This window comes from Xenopus laevis, chromosome 6L (assembly GCF_017654675.1).
Source record: "Xenopus laevis strain J_2021 chromosome 6L, Xenopus_laevis_v10.1, whole genome shotgun sequence".
Lineage (NCBI taxonomy): Eukaryota > Metazoa > Chordata > Amphibia > Anura > Pipidae > Xenopus > Xenopus laevis.
This window is the reverse complement of record NC_054381.1, coordinates 60,783,714-60,802,429: the sequence shown is the minus strand read 5'-3', so window position 1 is coordinate 60,802,429 and position 18,716 is coordinate 60,783,714. Positions and strand designations below refer to the sequence as shown.

The window sequence follows — 18,716 nt, the reverse complement described above, 5'->3', positions numbered from 1 at the left end:
CCCCGATACCCTGGGCCAGTGCTCCCATTTGCGAACAACTGCAAAGAGTTTCTATATTTCTGTAGGAGCTGATCAACACTATCTTCTCTGGCTTCTGTTGTCTTCTCTTTGTTCCTTGTGTGCATGCACAAGTAGAGTGGAAAGCTGAACTTAGAAGCAAAAAGCAGGGCTACTCTACTGTGCACCTGTCTGGGGCTAAAGAGAAGACTGAACATGTGGAAGACTATTTTGATGGGGTTCTTCTACTGAAATACCCCAGTTTGGTACCGTTGTCAGCAAACAGAAGCACTGGCCAGGGTATCAGGTGAGCGATAACTGGGTTGGCGTTTCTTTTTAAATTGAATTGCTCTTCATTTTAATATTAATGTAGTTATTCAATAGAGTGAAGGCTATATTTTAATTTATAGTAAAACGATAAGTAAAAACGCAGACAATTAAAATCTAATTGACTGTTTAATTTGTTTAGACCCATGTCATTTTAAAAAGATCTGTGACAGGTAGAAATAAGAAAGTATGCAAAAAAATCTGCAAAGAAAACATATTGAATCCATTAGTGGCTGAAAAATAACTACATCAACCAAACGCCCAGTGTTGTTAGGCCACTTATGCTATAGCAGCCAAGTAATCCTTAACTTCAGCAGGAGTAAGCCTCTTAAATCCAGCTTCATTGCAAATACCGACTTCAATATTGTCTTCTGTCATTTGCCCTTCAAAACTTTCCTTTAAAAAAAAATAAAAAAATTAAAACATATTTAAGCAAGGATATGATTAATTTATAAGTACAAGGAAACCCTCCATTCACTGGGGGTGCCATAGATTTCCGTCACTAGGTTTGTCCCTTGGGATGGCCCTGCTCCTAGGAAAAAAATGTGCCTGCTGGGGAAGATTCTACTGAAGTGCCGCCATCTTACCTGGCTTTCCCAATGGTCTCTCGGTTAGACTTGCACATGAGCAGTAGAGTAAAGTCTGGAAATTACGCTACTGCCCTTTTCTTCAGTCTAATCGAGCAAGATGGAGGTGCAGAACTGTGGTAGAAACAAGGAACAAACCTAGCAACTGAATTCAGTTTGAATTGAATTCAATTTTTCCTCTAAATGTCTTATAACCAGTGGGTCATGAAAAGATACCTTCAGCGTTAAGATGGCTGTGTGAATTGCATCTTCAAGTTCCAAATCTTCGTTGTACCTACAGAATAAACCATAATAGCACAGTTAATGAGTTACCCAATGTCAGCCTCATGGGTGCATTTTCCAAATGAAATGTTGATGCACATACAGTATATACTGTATATGTCTGGCAAAGTTTTTCAAATTTGGGGTTTCCTCACTGGTGTTTTTATATTAGTGGAGCAAACACATATTTATCAAAGAGTGAAGTTAGAGATCCCCACAGTCCTCGAGTGAAATCCCACCACACTCTATTAATTTCTATGGGATTTTTAAAAAAGTATTTATCAATGGGTGAAAGTAAAAGTGATAAATAAGCCTTTCAAAATCCAATAGAAATGAATGGAAAGTGGCAGAATTTCACTCTAGCAGACTGTGGTGATCTTTAAAGGAAGAGTAACATCAAAAAAAAAAAAATTAGTTAGTATACATCAAAAAATAAACACCAAGACAAATAAAACTTTAAAATTGCAAAGCCTTTATTAAGAAATAACTTGCCGAAACTCCTTGCCGTGGGGAAGCTGTTCAGAGTGGAGCTGGGCCACAATGTGGATGTTTGCAGTTGCAGTGCATATGCGACCTTAGAGGTTAATGTGTCTGAGAAGGAACAGCAGGCCAATCTGAGTTTCCAGTCACTGGCACGTAGCCACCATCGCCATGCGCTGCTTTCCGTGATAGAGAGCGCTTCTTTCATTGCCGGGGCTGCGCATATCTGCCTCGGAAATATTAATGGCAATACTTTTATTTGCGGGTATCTCGGGTCCTTGCTTGCAGATGTGGGGCTGTAGGGCCAAGGCAACAAGTTCTCTTTTAACAACCCGAATTCCCCCAGCACCACCTACAGTATTAAAGCTACTTGCACTGGCGCAAGAACATTAACCCTGCAGCCCAGCTCTTATCTCCTGCTCACAACTGCCAGCCAGAGGGGCGATAATCACAGAGGTCTCATGCTCTCCTGTCAGTCATTGTGGAGAGGATGAGCACCGACAACCGTCCCCAAACCCTCCGTCCCTTTCCCTGCCACGGGCTGTTCCTCCACGTAGAGTGCTGGTAATTGATGGGGGCAGGTTACAAGTCTGAAAGAAGCGCTCTCTAGCACGGAAAGCAGCACATGGCGAGAGTGGCTACGTGCCAGTGACTGGGAACTTCGATTGGCCTGCTGCGTGTGCAACTTTCCTTCTCAGACACATTAATCTCTAATGTAGCGTATGCACTGCAACTCCAAACATCCACGATGTGGCCCAGCTCCACTCTCAACAGCTCCCCCGCCGCAGGGACTCTACAGACGCGCCGATGAGCCAGCAATCCGCAGTCATGGAAAACACGCTCCCTGATGCCGCAGCCGCTTCACATGCTGTCCGTACAACAGGAGAGATAGCCAGCACCGCACAATGGATGGTCGCCATGTCGCCTTTTCAGAACAGGAGCGAAAGTTTCGGTAAGTTATTTCTTAATAAAGGCTTTGCTATTTTAAAGTTTTATTTGTCTTGGTGTTTATTTTTTGAAGTATACTAACAAATTTTTAAAAACATTTTTTTGATGTTACTGTTCCTTTAACTTCACTCTTTGATAAATAAACCCCAATGTGTGTCAGTAGTCTTTTTTTTTTGGTAATGGAATTTGCAACACAAAAACTATTCACCTAATTCTCTAGTATAGGTAAATCTAAAACAACTGGACTTGATTTTAGATTTACCTATACTAGATATACCATGACCTGGATGAATGAAAATCTTCATATTCACTTAGTTTTGTTTTTTTTTTTTTTTTTGTTTTTACGCACTTGCTGAATGAGGCATTCCAAATATTAAAGGCAAAAAAAAAAAAAAAAAAGTTTTTTGCACACTACAATTACAAATTATTTTATGCCCCCCTTGCTTTACCACAGGCATAGTAGAATTTAAAATAGAAAAAAGCATGCTGCTCTCTACCACCTCTGCAAACAGTTTAAGGAAGGGGGGGTTACATTTAAGTTCTATGATCAATGATCAGCATTAGATTCACTTTAAACTTTGCTGCATTAAGATTCATGATTGATTATATATGGTAATATAAATGGATGATATATTTTATCAAATCAGTTGTAAGTTCTCATTAAAAAAAAAAATTAAGTTAATTTACATATTATGAAGGAAAAGGAATGTACCTTTTTTCAAGGAAAGTTTTTCCATTTACGTAGTTTTTTCCCATTGCGGTTGCCTTCCATGCAAAATATGCCCCCTAAAAAGTGAGGAGAAAAACAATGAAAGATGAATTACATGACTAAACAATTAGCATTAAAAAGCCATTTAGAAACATCAATGTTGGGACAGAAAAAAGTCACAAATTAACAGATACCTTATATCTGTTTAAATAGTCTTTTTTGGGTGGACCACATTGGGGCTAGGATTTAATTAAGCCAAAGAGGTTGTAGAAGCTCTTTCTTAGTATGGATTTCCACAATAGTGAAACCAATGAAAGTAAATGATAGAAGTAAAGATAGAAAAGTACAGTAGGCAGTAATTGAACTGCAAACAGTTCCATTATTTACAGTTACACCACAAAACCCTGAAAATTTCACTCTGTATATATGTATTTAGAATTTTGATACAACCCTGTTTATTGTATTTTAAAGGAACAGTTCAGTGTAAAAATAAAAACTGGGTAAATAGATTGGCTGTGCAATGTAAAAACATGTTTGTAATATAGTTAGTTAGGGGAAATGTAATGTATAACGGCTGGAGTGACTGGATGTCTAACATAAAACAGAACCCAACTTCCTGCTTTTCAGCTCTCTGAGTTAGTCAGTGACTTGGAAGGGGGCCACATGGGACATAATGTTCAGTGAGTTTGCAACAGTTATGACCCATGTTGCACCCCCTAAAGTCACTGATTGGTTGCTGCCTGGTAACCAATCAGTGAAAACCAAGAGAGCTGCAAAGCAGGAAGTAGTGTTCTGGCTATTATGTTAGACATTCAGCCTTTATACATTACATTTTTGGCTAAGTATATTGAAATCATTTTTTATTTGGCACATCCTTTCTATTTATCTAGTTTTATACTGAACAATGTATGTTCTGCATTTACATAGGTTAAGCCTACAGCACACATTAAGTCCCCTTTAAAATGACAACAAAATGTTGATGCATAACAAGAAAATCAGATTCAATACAGAGGGGCATAGGGATGTTACAATATTATAGTGCTTATACAACATAAACCTTGATACTTACAGATGGATCTGATTGAAATAAATATGGTCGGCCTTCATCCCAGCCTGCAATTAATAATGAGACTCCAAATGGACGTACACCACTGAAAGGAGAGAACTTTTGTTACAGATACAAAACTAATTCACTAAGCAACTGTTCACTTTGGGTTTTTTTTGGGGGGGGGCACAAAAGACAGGAGATTCTGAAAACTGTTCAACATACTCATTAAGAAAAAATTTAGTGTAAAAGGCCTCAAAAGTGCAAGTTTCCAAACAATTTGCCTCTTTTAAGCACTATTTTCTACAGCTCCACTTAGATTACAAACTTTAACAAAGTTACTAGTCTAAAGTTTGAATATAATGCATTTGTGTAATAAAAAAAAAGCCTACCCCCCCCCCCACCAAATCTTCCAGTGTGTGTAAACCGACACTTTGTGGTTACTACAGTACACATCACTATACTTGTGTGTCTATTCAATTCAGGTTTTAGAAAAATTGGACAGTGTGTAGAGAACATAGGGTGGGTCCTGTCAGGAATCCAGTCATGCATCATACTTTACACACATTAAAATCAACCTCACAGTGTGCTAGAACAGTTACTTTGTATTATGTGTGGAATACAAAATTGCCTGTGTGCAGTATAATTTGTTCAGTGCATGTGCCTGAGCACAGAGATCAGAGGAAAGACTATTCAGGATAGACATATACCGTACACAGAAGAAAAAACATAGCTCTAGAGTTCTGTGCAAGGAGCATGTTGACTGTATAGTTGAACTGTACTCAAGTGAAAACTGCTGACAACAAACGACAGCATTAGCTCAAACTGCAGCTGAAGGCAAAATCAGCCACATTATTTGGTTTCATAATTTCATGGTTATTTTACTTATACAATGACATCAAACAAATTCATCTACACCATTTACGCGAAGAAGTAAAATGGCAGAGAGGCACTTACCCAGATTGTGTATATTCCTGCATGACAGAAGCCACTCTCTGTACTAGCTGGGCTGTTGGGATGGGTTCCTGATACACCAGGTAATACTGCTGAGCTAGTTTCCGTGCTCTCCGAACAAGGACTCTGAAGAACAAATCAAAAGCAAGTAAGAATTTTTTACTAAGTACAACAAAAATGCCTTGAAGGGGACTCCACAAACCAGAAAAATCATTCGATAGCAACAAAGTATACCAACATGCAGAATCCTTCACCAGAATTCCATGCAATCAGCCACAATATCAATGTACTTTATTGAGCCCCAAATCAATTCTGTCCAACTTTTTTCATATTAGGAGGCGGAAATGTATGCTTCTGTATGCTTATTGGTTGAACTGTGTAAAACATCATTTAATTAAGGAGCGCTTGAGCAGATCTGAAAGTCACATATGATAAACAGCACAATAAAATAGTACTTGTGCTGAAAATATACTCTTCAGTAATTTTTTTTTTTTTAAATCTATATTTTATATGAAATAAGCAAAATATTTTCAGTACAAGCCCTATTCATTGAGCTTATAATGAAAAAGTGGTGTATACAAGCGCTTTAAGGTGGTATTATTTGCACTTAGAAAATCCTGTAAAAGCCATCTGCTGACAGGTTACCACTTTAAGGGGCAGATTTATCAAGGGTCGAATTACAAATTCGAATTCTCCAATTTTTTTTATGGTCAAAACTGTCAAATTTGACGAGGGAACCATCCAAATTCAATTCGAGTTTGTTTTAATTCAAATTCGATTTTTGAGATTTATTATACTCTGGCCATTTAAGAATTCATATTTGACTATTCGCCACCTAAAACCTGCTCTTTAAGTCAATGGGAGAGGCCCAGGGATCAATTTGGAGATGTTTGCAGCGTTTCTGACATTCTAGTTTTTTTCGGAGAAAAAACTCAAATCAAGTTTGATCGAATTCGAGTTTTTTTGTCGTTTCAATCTATCAGAATTGAAAAAAATTGATTTTATTGATAAATTTAGGTTGGCCGAATTTCGAGTTTATGGAAGTTTTAAAAAACTCACATGAAATTGAAATTCGACCCTTGATAAATGTCCTCTTGGGGGTATATTTATCAAAGAGTGAAGTTAGAGGTCACCACTGTCCTCTAGAGTGAAACTCCGCCACTCGCCAATCATTTCTATGGGATATTCAAGAGTATTTATCAATGTGTGAAAATTCATCCTTTGATAAATACGCCTTTCAGAATCCCATAGAAATGAATGGAGAGTGGCGGAATTTCACTCTAGAGGACAGTGGCGACCTCTAACTTCACTCTTTGATAAATATACCCCAAAGTGTTACTGATCTACATGTGAACAATATATGCCTCACCTGTAATCAGGTCCCATTCCGCTGTACACCATGCCTATGTGTTTGGTAATTGGTTCCACTTTATGTGCACTTTGTTCATCATACAAGATTGATTTCTGTTTTTTTTCAGTTGCCAACACGACGCCATTTGTAGCTGAAACACAAACATACACAATTACCCTGTGATAAAATAAGGCACATTGTTACTATAGCTTTATCCATAACTGAATCATTTATGATGGAACATGATAAAACAAGCACACACTGAGTGAGGAGGAACAAAAACATGCAAATTACAAACAGCAAGCATGAAAAGCATCTGATGCAAATTAGAGGCTTTAGATGGATTTTTTTTACCTTCTTCTCAATCAACTAGCAGCTAGGCAGGTTTTATATAGAAATAAAAGGTTAAACTTAAAGGGATACTGTCATGGGAAAAAAAAAATTTTTCAAAACCAATCAGTTAATAGTGCTGCTCCAGCTGAATTCTGCACTGAAATCCATTTCTCAAAAGAGCAAACAGGTTTTTTTATATTCAATTTTGAAATCTGAGATGGGGCTAGACATTTTGTCAATTTCCCAGCTGCCCCTGGTCATGTGACTTGTGCCTGCACTTTAGGAGAGAAATGCTTTCTGGCAGGCTGCTGTTTTTCCCTTCTCAATGTAACTGAATGTGTCTCAGTGAGACATGGGTTTTTACTATTGAGTGTTGTTCTTAGATCTACCAAGCAGCTGTTATCTTGTGTTAGGGAGCTGCTATCTGGTTACCTTCCCATTGTTCTTTTGTTTGGCTGCTGGGTGGGGAAAGGGAGGGGGCGATATCACTCCAACTTGCAGTACAGCAGTAAAGAGTGATTGAAGTTTATCAGAGCACAAGTCACATGACTTGGGGCAGCTGGGAAATTGACAATATGTCTAGCCCCATGTCAGATTTCAAAATTGAATATAAAAAAATCTGTTTGCTCTTTTGAGAAATGGATTTCAGTGCAGAATTCTGCTGGAGCAGCACTATTAACTGATTTATTTTGAAAATTTTTTTTTTCCCAGCACCGTATCCCTTTAATGGACGTCTGTTTTCAACCAAAGTTACTTTGTTATGTTACGAAGTTATGTACAGCAATCTCCAAAGCTGACTCCAAAAGCTGTACAGTGGGGTCATATTGCTAGATCAACTCTAGAAGCAAAGCGCAAGAATTTGCCACAAAACTGCAACATACAGGTTAAAGGACAAGTAAAGTATAATTCAATGGGGTGCCAATGTGACACAGGATGAACAGAGGAGGAATGGAGATAATGATAAAGCATTCAGGAGGAAGAGGCCTAAATTGGCACCGCTGCAGTCTGATATAGCAATCAGTGTGATTTGAATAATTAATCAATAAATGAAGCCTCAAGATGAAGGGTGGTATACTAAAGTGGAGCCTCTATACTAAAACTAGCCTCTCCCCTGCACCTGCAGACCCCATGTAAGGTGACTGCTTACATATGACAGCATGTTTCTTTCTTACTATTTGCTTAGGTCTAACAAAAAAACCACAACATATTTAAATTGCTTTAGACTGTTAGGATTTTGTATGACCATATAGAGGTAAGGTGATTTTAAACTATTCCTCTTAAAACCATCCACAAATTTTACTACAAGTTGCAGTTCCAAAAAACATGAATAAAACAAATAACCGATTTAGATATACCTTTGATTCCAACAGAGGGAGCACCAGCCGCAACTGCTGCTAAAGCATACTCAATTTGAACAAGTTTGCCAGACGGACTAGAACCAGGGAAAGGGAAAAAAACAAAAGAGAAATGTAATATACAGATATACATGAAACATTTAAGATACGAATTATAGAACTGCCTCCAATAAATATTTTAAGTGTGTCAATTAAAAAAAATGTCACTTTTACATCTATCGAATACACAACCTACCTTACTAACTGTCTTGGTCATAAAAATCCCACCCCCTCTAGCCAGTGCTCCATGCAATCACTACTGCCATCAGATGGAGAATGGAGCACTAGCATTCAGTTATAGCTTGCCTAGGGATGAAAGCCTGGTAGTGAGACAGTAGAAATTGTGCTGCTCTTTAACACATCTCATTCCACTTCTGCCTAAATCATAAAATAATAATTTCTCATATGCTGCAAATGAAAGTGAAAGTTAGAAAGCTTTAGCCATGCTAAAATATAAAGTTGCCGGTAGCTGTGATTCCACTGCACTTCATAATGTCAGCAGCAAAAAAAAAAACAAAAAACTACATTTAGCGGGTAAGTTAAAAGAATCTAAAACTGTTTGAGCTTGCAAATAATCCATTATAATTTATATACATTTCACTGCCAAACAACTGAATGGTGAACTGGTAAACCTACATCAATCACACATACAGCTACTTATACTGAATTTCCAGCCTTGCGAAACACACTTTTTTTTGTCAGGACAAACTACCAGTGATGCAGTATTAAAAATGATCTAAAGGGATGGGATCCTTTAACTAGAAACCTGGTATCCAGATTATGGCACATGCCATTTTAAGCAAATCATTCTTATTTTTAAAAATATGATTTCCTTTTTCTCTGAAGTAATAAAAAAGTACCTTGTGTTAAAATGTATTTTTAACAGACCTAAGGAATGGTGACCCAAAATCTGGAAGAATCCTTTATCTGGAATAAGCCAGGTCTCAAGCATTCCAGACAAAGGATTCTATACCTGTATACTTTACTATAAATTTTACTATACTGCTGTTCATTTATATATAAAAAACAACATACTGCAAATATCCCAACTAAGCAGAATAAATCCATATTGGTGGCAAAACAATCCTATTGAGTTTAATGTTAAAATTATTTTTAACAGACCCAAGGTATGGTGATCCAAAATATGGAAGAAACCCAGGTCCCTAGCATTTCAAATAATAGATCCTATAACTGTATACGTTACAGTTAATGGATAAAATAAAATCAGTGCAGACATGTCAACTGAAACCAGATTTTCAGGAGCAAATCAAACATGAGGATGGGGATAGTCTGAGTGGAATGACAGTGTGTCTGTAGGCACAACAAGCATGGCTTGGGAGAAATGGGGTGTGGCTAAGACACACCTGACGTACAATATTATTGAGTTGGCGTGTCAGTGGTTTGCATCTACACATCTTATAAGCAGAGCACATTTTCTGGATATCCTAATCAGCACGCGCACCAGTGGGCTATGATGTGAAGTTTTTATCGGTACAATGGAGACATATTAAATGTAACCCTTCACTGTAACAACACTCAACTAAATTGGTCTAATAAACTGTTTACACATTTAATTATTTTCGTGTTTGAGTTGCTCAACCTAACTTTTTCCTGACAGCAAACAACTCACTCATGCTGTGAGACGCTGTCAGATTTCATCCTGTTTTAACGGCCTGATTCCAGCATGATTTTGCAAAAAAAAATCAATGTTTGGATGAAGAAGCACATTAGTAAATCATTTATATTTGAAAATGTAAACCTTTTTGCAGAAAATATTGATTAAACATCCACTACATTTATGCGGATGTCTTAAAATGATGTACTATTGGGTTGGCTTGAAGTAAACACTGTAAACACTGTTAGGGGGGACTAATGTACAAAAACAGATTTATAGTTTTTATTTTTGCCTTTACATCAAAGATGATGGGGGCAGATTTAAACAGATAAACTGAGATTCTATTTGGAGGATTATTTTGCTGCAGCCACTGGTTCTGCAGAGTTGGAGAAAGTTTGTATTAAACAATACAAAAACTATAAAATCCTTTTAGATTAAATGACAACACAGGACCCAGTGCAGTAGGCATATTATGATTATTAATTGGTCTTGCTGTATCGGCTTCTGGCAGATATTATTTGACTTGTGCTGTTTTGATCATTTATGATGATCCCTAAGCAGGCAAAAAAATTGATCCAGCACCAGCAGTTTTAAATAAAACAGCCTTTATTGGTCCAAGGGCATTGCAGCCTTTGGACCACCCTAAGCAGCCCAGACCACACTGAGCATGTGTGCAGTCTTGGTCTTGCAAAGATGTTACAAGATGGTGACCCCCTGTGGCCAACTTTGAAAGCATAATTCATTTGTTTGATTAGGCCTGTGGTGCAGTATGTTCATGTTTACTTTTAGTATACAAAATACAGCATTTCTAGCCGTATTCTATTTTAGACTTTACTTCCCCTTTAAACAAAGGAATCCACGCCATCAACTGGAACAGAAAGTGAAAGAAGGAGCTCAAGTCTTGCAGCCCTCAAGTGCCAAAAATCTTCTATAAAACATGGCACAGACAGTGGGGGAAAAAAATCAGAAAAATGGCATAACTATATCGTAGCTGCGGGGGTGTCAAGCTTCCCATTCTGTTCATTGTTAAGCAATAACAGCAGTGGACATTTAAAGCTATAGGGTACCGGTGACGCAGGAACACGTCAAGCCATAAATTGTACATTATGCGACTGTGAAGCAGCTCTGAGAGACACGTGATAGATTTGCAGCGACACCGGCTTTCTTTAAATTCAGTCGTGTCCTATGTTGGAAGCTGGAGGCGAGGCTCCAGAGTGACTCGGCAAAGTTACTGGGAGACGAACAGCGCCCAATAAAACGACATCCATGGGAACATAAGAACGATGGGGAATAGCGAGGGGAACAGAGTAAATGTCACTATACGATAAAACAGCTGCCAAACAGAATCCACACGAGCATCCCACTCACCTGAATGTAGTCAGAGAGAAACTGTATCCGCGCTCAGCCATCTTTCCTGCTACTATAGCTCCTCCTCTCTCTGCGCAGCACGCTGTACGCACCACATCATACCTACTCAAGCATTGCTAGGCAGCGCGCTGACGTCAGTTAAGCGCTCGCTTAATAATGGAATTAACCTGACCCTAAAATGATTTCACTTAAAGTGGTCTTAACTCGTTTAGTGTTTGTATCCGTGTGGTATGTTATAAAACGAAATCTAAGCTCAACACACTATTTATCAAGTCATGGCCTATTTACGTCAATAACAAGCCACCTTGGATTGGCGACCGCAGCCATATTGTGACTGGCAAGGCAGAAGACAATGCGCTTGCTTTGATTTGAGAAAAGGGCGGGGCTACGGTGACAGTAGGAGTAGAGAAGGTCGATGGGAATATGGCGGTCTCCAGTGGGCTTTTTGGAGGCGCGCTCAGTTCATTGATAAAATGTTGTCTGCGAGTCGAGCAAAGTGCATTGCGTTTGTTTGGCTTCCCTCACTTGTCTCAGGGTAAGATCACACTTCCTGTGTGTATTATTCTTGTGAATGTCACAGACCGGTTAGCGCTCATCTAAGCTTCAATAAATCACTGGCAAGTTCACCCAACCTTTCTGTGTTGTTATTAGACGTCCTTTTATCAATGTACCTGGCATGTAAGGAGTGTAGACTAGGTTTATCAATCACTATGACGTTTTTAGGATACTTCTAGGAAATCCTGCTTAGGATGTAATGTGAATGCAATCAGGACAGCCCTGCAAAATGCATAATGCTTCACTGGCAACCTCCACAGCTTCTCCCAGTGCAAAGTAGCGCCAGTGCAGTAACCAACAGAAACCACTCCGAGATCTACTTGCATTAATTGAGCACCTCTTAAAGTGGATAAATCAACCTATAGGTTACTGTGGGACTGTGGGGTAATTGTGCTCACTGCTGTTAAATGAGCCCCTCTCTCTCTCTTTAGCTACATATTTAAGTCTGCAATAATGTAATGTATATTTTCTGCCCAACATTTATGGTACAAGATGTAAAAGCCTGTTAAAAAAAAATAGTGAATATTTAAAAACTGAGGTCCAGCATCGCCTTTAATAAATAAAAACAAGGTAGATGCATAAAAAAAACTATGACATTTATTGCTAAAATATTTAGTAATGGGTGGAGGGCACACCAATTCAGCAAATGCTGTAGGTAAACAGTGCAAGAGGTGCAAACATCAAAAGGGTACCCCTACAATGGGTACCCCACAACGTAACAATATATAGATAGGTATGCACACTCAAAAGAAGGCAAGTATGGTATATTTAAAATAAAGTTTTACTTGTTTATGCAAATAATACACACAAAGCCACAATAGTAGGCCTGTATAATACAATACATAAGCTTACATGGTATATACCTAACGTTTAAACATAGCCACAATTACATAACAGTAAACAGTAAGTATTACAATTATACAGCAAGGAGCAGATACACCTACCACCAGTATGAGAATGGCCCCAACGTTTCGGCGTAAGCCTTTGTCAAGGGGATTCTTGACAAAGGCTTACGCCGAAACGTTGGGGCCATTCTCATACTGGTGGTAGGTGTATCTGCTCCTTGCTGTATAATTGTAATACTTACTGTTTACTGTTATGTAATTGTGGCTATGTTTAAACGTTAGGTATATACCATGTAAGCTTATGTATTGTATTATACAGGCCTACTATTGTGGCTTTGTGTGTATTATTTGCATAAACAAGTAAAACTTTATTTTAAATATACCATACTTGCCTTCTTTTGAGTGTGCATACCTATCTATATATTATTGCTAAAATATTTGTCAATTTCGAAATGGCTGCTGGAAATTGTAGCAATAATGAATCAGATGAAAGTGAATGTAGGACTGGCCAGCTGAGGGATAACTTTGATGCAGTTGGCCATCTTGAATATATTGAAAATACATTATAATCCCTGTTTACCTTAAAGGGGAGGGTTTTTTTGTGTAGCTTTTTAAACAAAATGACTCCTTAATGTAGTTATAATGCATTTGTGCAAAGCATATCTATTGTGCTTATTTAGATGATTTTTAGTAGACTTATGGTTTGGAGATCCAAATAACAGAAATACCCCTTGTCTGGAAAACACAGAACCTTAAGGTTTTGGATAACTGGTCCCATACCTGTATTTTAAGTACTTTAAAGCACTCATTTTTTGGTGTTACTGGACCTTTAAAGCTTGGCCCACAGCACAAGCTTTGTTCCCTTACTTACCCATCCTTTATATGGATAGCTAGTATTTAATTGTATTTTTGTATTCATTTTTAGGTCCAGCTCTGGCAATCCAGGGTCCAGTATCCTGCCCCTTTCCAGATATGCATTTAGATGATAAAGACTCCACGGCAGGATTTCTGGATAATATTTTCTGGATGGCTGCACCCAAAAATAGAAGAACAATTGAAGTTAATCGCTGCAGGAGAAGAAATCCAAATAAATTAATAGAAGTGAAGGTAAAACCTATGTTTGTAACTTTTTGCATCCCTTTATTTGTGGCTTTTTGCACACTTGGGGGTCGAATTGAAAATTTGAATTCAAAATTCTTGCTTGTGTATTTTTTTGGGAATTTTAACTAGAGGGCTGCAGACTGAATATCTCGGAATATAAGAAATAACTTCATATCGCCAATACCTCCTTTACTTCAATTGCCCACCACCACTCAGTTCTTGGTGGAAGTATGGATATCTGTGTAGGGGGGGGAGGGGAAGCTGTTTACTCACAGAACCTTCGCTTTATCTGCCACATGAACAAACTCCTTTGCATCCATTCAAATACTGAAATCACCTTTTGCATCCGCTGCACGCTATAACTTCCAGAAGTCCTTAACTTCCTCAACTTTTCGGGGGGTACAACCTTTCTTCATCAGGATATCGATGAAGGGAGGTTGTACCCCCGAAACGTTGATTTGATATTGGTGGTGATGTAAACAAATAAAGAAAAGGGGCCCTTTACCCACTGCAGAGATTTGTGTGAGTGCGGATCCATGAATTAAATTATTTCATATACTGCTCATAATTAGAAATGTTACAAATACATTTAAATAACAGATTTGAAATGTTACAAGTTCATTCTGGTAACAAGTTACTAAAATATCAATAAGCAGGTTACTTTGTAAAGATTACTGAGTATATCAATCTAGCCATTCCAATCCTTATTCATTGTGTGACTGTCTTTAACCATTTAACCATTGGGGTTGCCTTATGTGTAACCTATAATCCATTTAACCTCTGCTCTCAACAGCTTGGCCTGTAGATCACCCCCTCTAGGGCCCAAGGTCACGCTCTCTATTCCTTGCACTTATGCTGATTCTGTACTCCCACTGTTGCACTCCTTAAAGTGTCTCAATATTGGTGTACCTTCACTCCCAGATTTTATAGTGTTAAGGTGTTCCCTTATTCTACTCTTTATGGTACATACAACATACTGTATATGACATTTTAAGCATGTTATTAAATATACCACAGATTTTGTGTTACAGTTTATGTAACTATTAATTTGACGTATCTCCTACGTTACACTACACTCAAATGTGTATGATACCAAAACTGCCTTGCATGTGATGCACCTCGTGGAGCCACATCTGAACATCCCATTATTGTGCAACCATGTTTCTGATCTTCAATCCTTATTGAACATACTGGGGGCCAACACCATTTTCAGAGTTGGGGCATTTCTTGCTATTACCTGTATACCTGGTTTAAGTGTCTGCTTGAAAAATGCATCCCCATATAATACCAGAAACCTGTAAAACTCAGGTTCAGGGCCTCATCATTTAAACCGCTGAAAACTCATCAAACAACTCCTTACCCCCTGCCCACACAAAAAGGAGATTGTCTATATAGTGTTTAAACAATATCACATCCTCCAAGAGGTCGCCATCACTAATGGTTGCAGTAACAGATCTATAAGCTCAGATGGACCCTCATTTAAAGAGGAGACCCTGTAATAATTGATCTTCCCTTGGATGCTAACTCCCCCTTATGCACCTTTGGAAGTTGATAAAAAATTAGTGTTTGGGTGCTCTCAGGGACTATGGTTTTTCAGGTTTTATCTGTAATTAAACCCACTTGTCTCCCATAGGTGGCTATGCTTTCTAATTCTCTCTTAAACACCCTTACTGGATTACTACTACTTAACCTTCTGTAGCCCCCAACATTTTAAGTGCTAAACCCACCTTGGTTACATAGATTAAAAAGGAATTGGACTTTTTTTCTTCCTATCTTAATACGTCACCAAGATATTCCAATATCCGTACTCCCAATCTACGTAGAGTTTTACCCACATATCTAATTCCACATCCACATTGTAGTAGGTAAATGACCCCTTTTGTGTCACAGGTTGTGAGAGAATACAGAGTATTATTATTTAGCCCTTACCATTATTGAATGCTTTACATCGTGTCATATAGGCACATGCTTCACCACAAGGTAGTTACCCACCACGGTACTCCTATATGAGGATAGCCAATCCCTACTGGGGCTTTTTGAATATACCGTATGTACTAATTTGTCTCGTAACGATGGGGCTCTTCTAGCAGTCACCTGTACTTTATCAGTAATTACCTTTTTACCTCATCATATTGTTGTAATACTGGCCACCACTGGGTTAAAATCCATCGTAAATGATCCCAATTTTTATTATATGTTGAAATAAAACTAACTTTATTGTCCTGGCTCTTACGCTTTTTCTTTTATAGAAGTGCTTTTCGATCATTCCTTTTTGCTCGCTGATATCCATCATTAGCCCACTTTTTGGGATAACCTCACTCTAAAAACCGATCCCCAGAAAACTGTTCAAATGCTTCCTCCGTGGAGCAATTCCTTCTTATGCGAAGAAACTCCCCCATGGTGATACCCCTAATGAAGGATGGGAGGGAGTTTTTGGGTTAGATTATTAATCTTTACATTGTACTTGCTGCAAAGGCATATAAAGCCACATATAGAAATGGCTATTTGGTTAACACAAACCACAGTTTTTCATTTCACTGCAAATTGATTTATAGGAATCTTGGGCAAACTTAGTAATGTAATTGATATAACCAGTCAGACTTTTTCTAAACCAGTTCTAGCATGTTTTGTAGTGCAGCATTCCTATGGCCATTAGCCCAATATATATTCTCATGTTCAAAATTTTAATTTCTTCATTTCAGAACAATATTGATGTGTGCCCCGAGTGTGGACATCTCAAATTAAAACATGTTTTGTGTGGTTTCTGTTATGAGAAAGTTCGTGAAGAGACTCATCTAATAAGGGAAGAAATAAAGGCAAAAGAAGGTGGGCCCTTTAGAGCCCCCATAGCACAGACAGTGGTCCTCTATCAGGGCGAAAAGCCACGATCAGAAGATGAAGAGAAGAGGATTATTGAAAGAAACAGTAAACGTCCATCATGGTTTGCTTATTGATCGTATTTTCTATTATTTGTTATTGGACACAAAGATTGTAATAAGAAGCCATAACATTCCCCCGTGGTTTTCTTATTAATGGCATTCTTGAAATGCTTTTAATGGGCAACCTTCAGAAAGAAAGCTAGCATATTTGTAATAATACGCTATATGTACTGCTTTTCCTTTATTTTCTCAGATAACTCTCCAAAAATCTGTTCCAGTTTAATGCATTTTGTTCACTTTATATTTAATATATATTACACATTCAAACTGGAATAAGAAAATAAAATACAAAAACTTTGTGTGTGGTTTATTATGGATGCTAGTAGTGGTTTTGCTTCACTTGTAGATAATCTGAGATGGTACTCTTTGCCAAAATAACATCATAAATTCTGCAAAATTTGCAATATACATATATTAATTTTCTTCAATAGGCTTCAAGCGATTTAACCTTTCAAATCAAAATACTTTGCTGGTTGTTCTAATCTTCAGATAAGGAATAGTCTGTGGTATCCACTTTACATCCCATTCCTTGCTTACAATAATACGGGTAATGGGTAATCCCATACCATCATAATTTATGTGTAGATCATATGTATCCACTGGCTCTATCATTTATGTTGGGGTCAGTATACTACCAAGGGGCCCTTAAAGGAGAAGGAAAGTGACCGAAGTGGTTTATTGCCAATAGATTAGCCACAATAGTGCAAGCTATAAGACTATATTTACTCTGCTGAATGCTTTACCATATCTGAGTAAACAGCTTTAAAAGCTCTCTCTGTTGTTTAGGTTAGTAGCTGCCATATTATCTTGGTATGACATCACTTCCAGCCTGAGACTCTCCTTGCTCATTCATAGCCCTGATTACACCAGGGAGGGGGAAAAGGGAGGATGCGAGGGAGAGAGGAGCAAACTGACCATGCTCAAGCCCTAGCCCTGGAGGTTTAAGATGAAAACAGGAAGTCTGATTCAGAAGCCCATGTGTACACAATAGAAGGAAAGAAATGCAGTGTTTCTTTTGACAGAGGACTCATACTGGTGTATTTATATAGACCTTTCTGATAAAGCTTACTTAGTTTTAGCCTTTCCTTCTCCTTAAAAGCTTAAGAGTATAGTCTCCTGGTCTAGGAATGTTTGGTCTGTGTGGAGGCTGTGCATGGGTATTTTAAATCCTTGGTTTCCAAACAATTTGCTCCAGGAGATTAAGGATACTACTTAATCTCATAATGGCTCCTTTATATTTTATTTCAGTTGAACTCTCTGGGGCAAATTCACTTACCTCCGAAAATTTGCCAGCGACATCTTCGCTCACATCGCAACACTTCGCCAGCTATAGATTCGTCAGGAAAACGCTAATTCACTAAAATCTGAAGTTGCATCCAGGGAGCCGAACGATATGTTAGGAAATGTAGGGGGGAAGCCAGGTACCCTAGAAAAAAGTTACGATCTTTTGCAGTCTATCATCCTGAAAAATTAAGTCGCCAGCGGTTTTTCAACTATTTTTTGAGGAAGTCCTATCTACACTATTGCACTTTGCCTGGTCTGAAGTGGCGAAGGCAAGTCTGGCGCAAGAGGTAACGTTCAGTAAAATCTGCATCTTAGTGAATTTGCAAAGTAACGCTCTTTCGCTAGAGCTAAACTTCGCCTGGCGTAAGAGTGCGAAGTAGCGATAGAGTCTATCTCCTTCGCTAGCGAAGTTACGCCAGCGACCGTTAGTAAATCGGGAAGTACCAAAATGAAGTCACGCTGGAGCATTTTCGCCAGCGTTCGTTACTTCGCCCTTTAGTAAATTTGCCCCTCTATATGTATTTTCTTTCTCCAAGAAGACTGTTCCAAATCTCATGATTGGTTGACCTATATGCTAATACATGTAACATTCAGTAATCATTGCAACCAATGCATTTTACCAG

General features: G+C 38.2%; 2 protein-coding genes across 2 annotated transcripts; one reads left to right on the top strand and one right to left on the bottom strand.

The window, feature by feature from the left end:
• Nucleotides 1–440: 440 nt before the first annotated feature.
• psma2.L (proteasome subunit alpha 2 L homeolog) lies at nt 441–11,432 on the bottom strand. Its single transcript, NM_001090584.1, has 8 exons — nt 11,370–11,432; nt 8,348–8,424; nt 6,678–6,810; nt 5,312–5,434; nt 4,379–4,460; nt 3,313–3,386; nt 1,128–1,185; nt 441–720 (listed from the first exon to the last, which is right to left on the bottom strand). The coding sequence occupies exons 1-8, from the start codon at nt 11,408–11,410 to the stop codon at nt 604–606; spliced, it is 705 nt and encodes a 234-aa protein (NP_001084053.1). The 5' UTR covers nt 11,411–11,432; the 3' UTR covers nt 441–603.
• A 341-nt stretch (nt 11,433–11,773) lies between these two features.
• mrpl32.L (mitochondrial ribosomal protein L32 L homeolog) lies at nt 11,774–17,106 on the top strand. Its single transcript, NM_001110726.1, is given in 3 exon segments — nt 11,774–11,904; nt 13,695–13,876; nt 16,573–17,106. Coding segments are annotated over 3 exon segments (546 nt in total). The 5' UTR covers nt 11,774–11,792; the 3' UTR covers nt 16,825–17,106.
• Nucleotides 17,107–18,716: the final 1,610 nt, after the last annotated feature.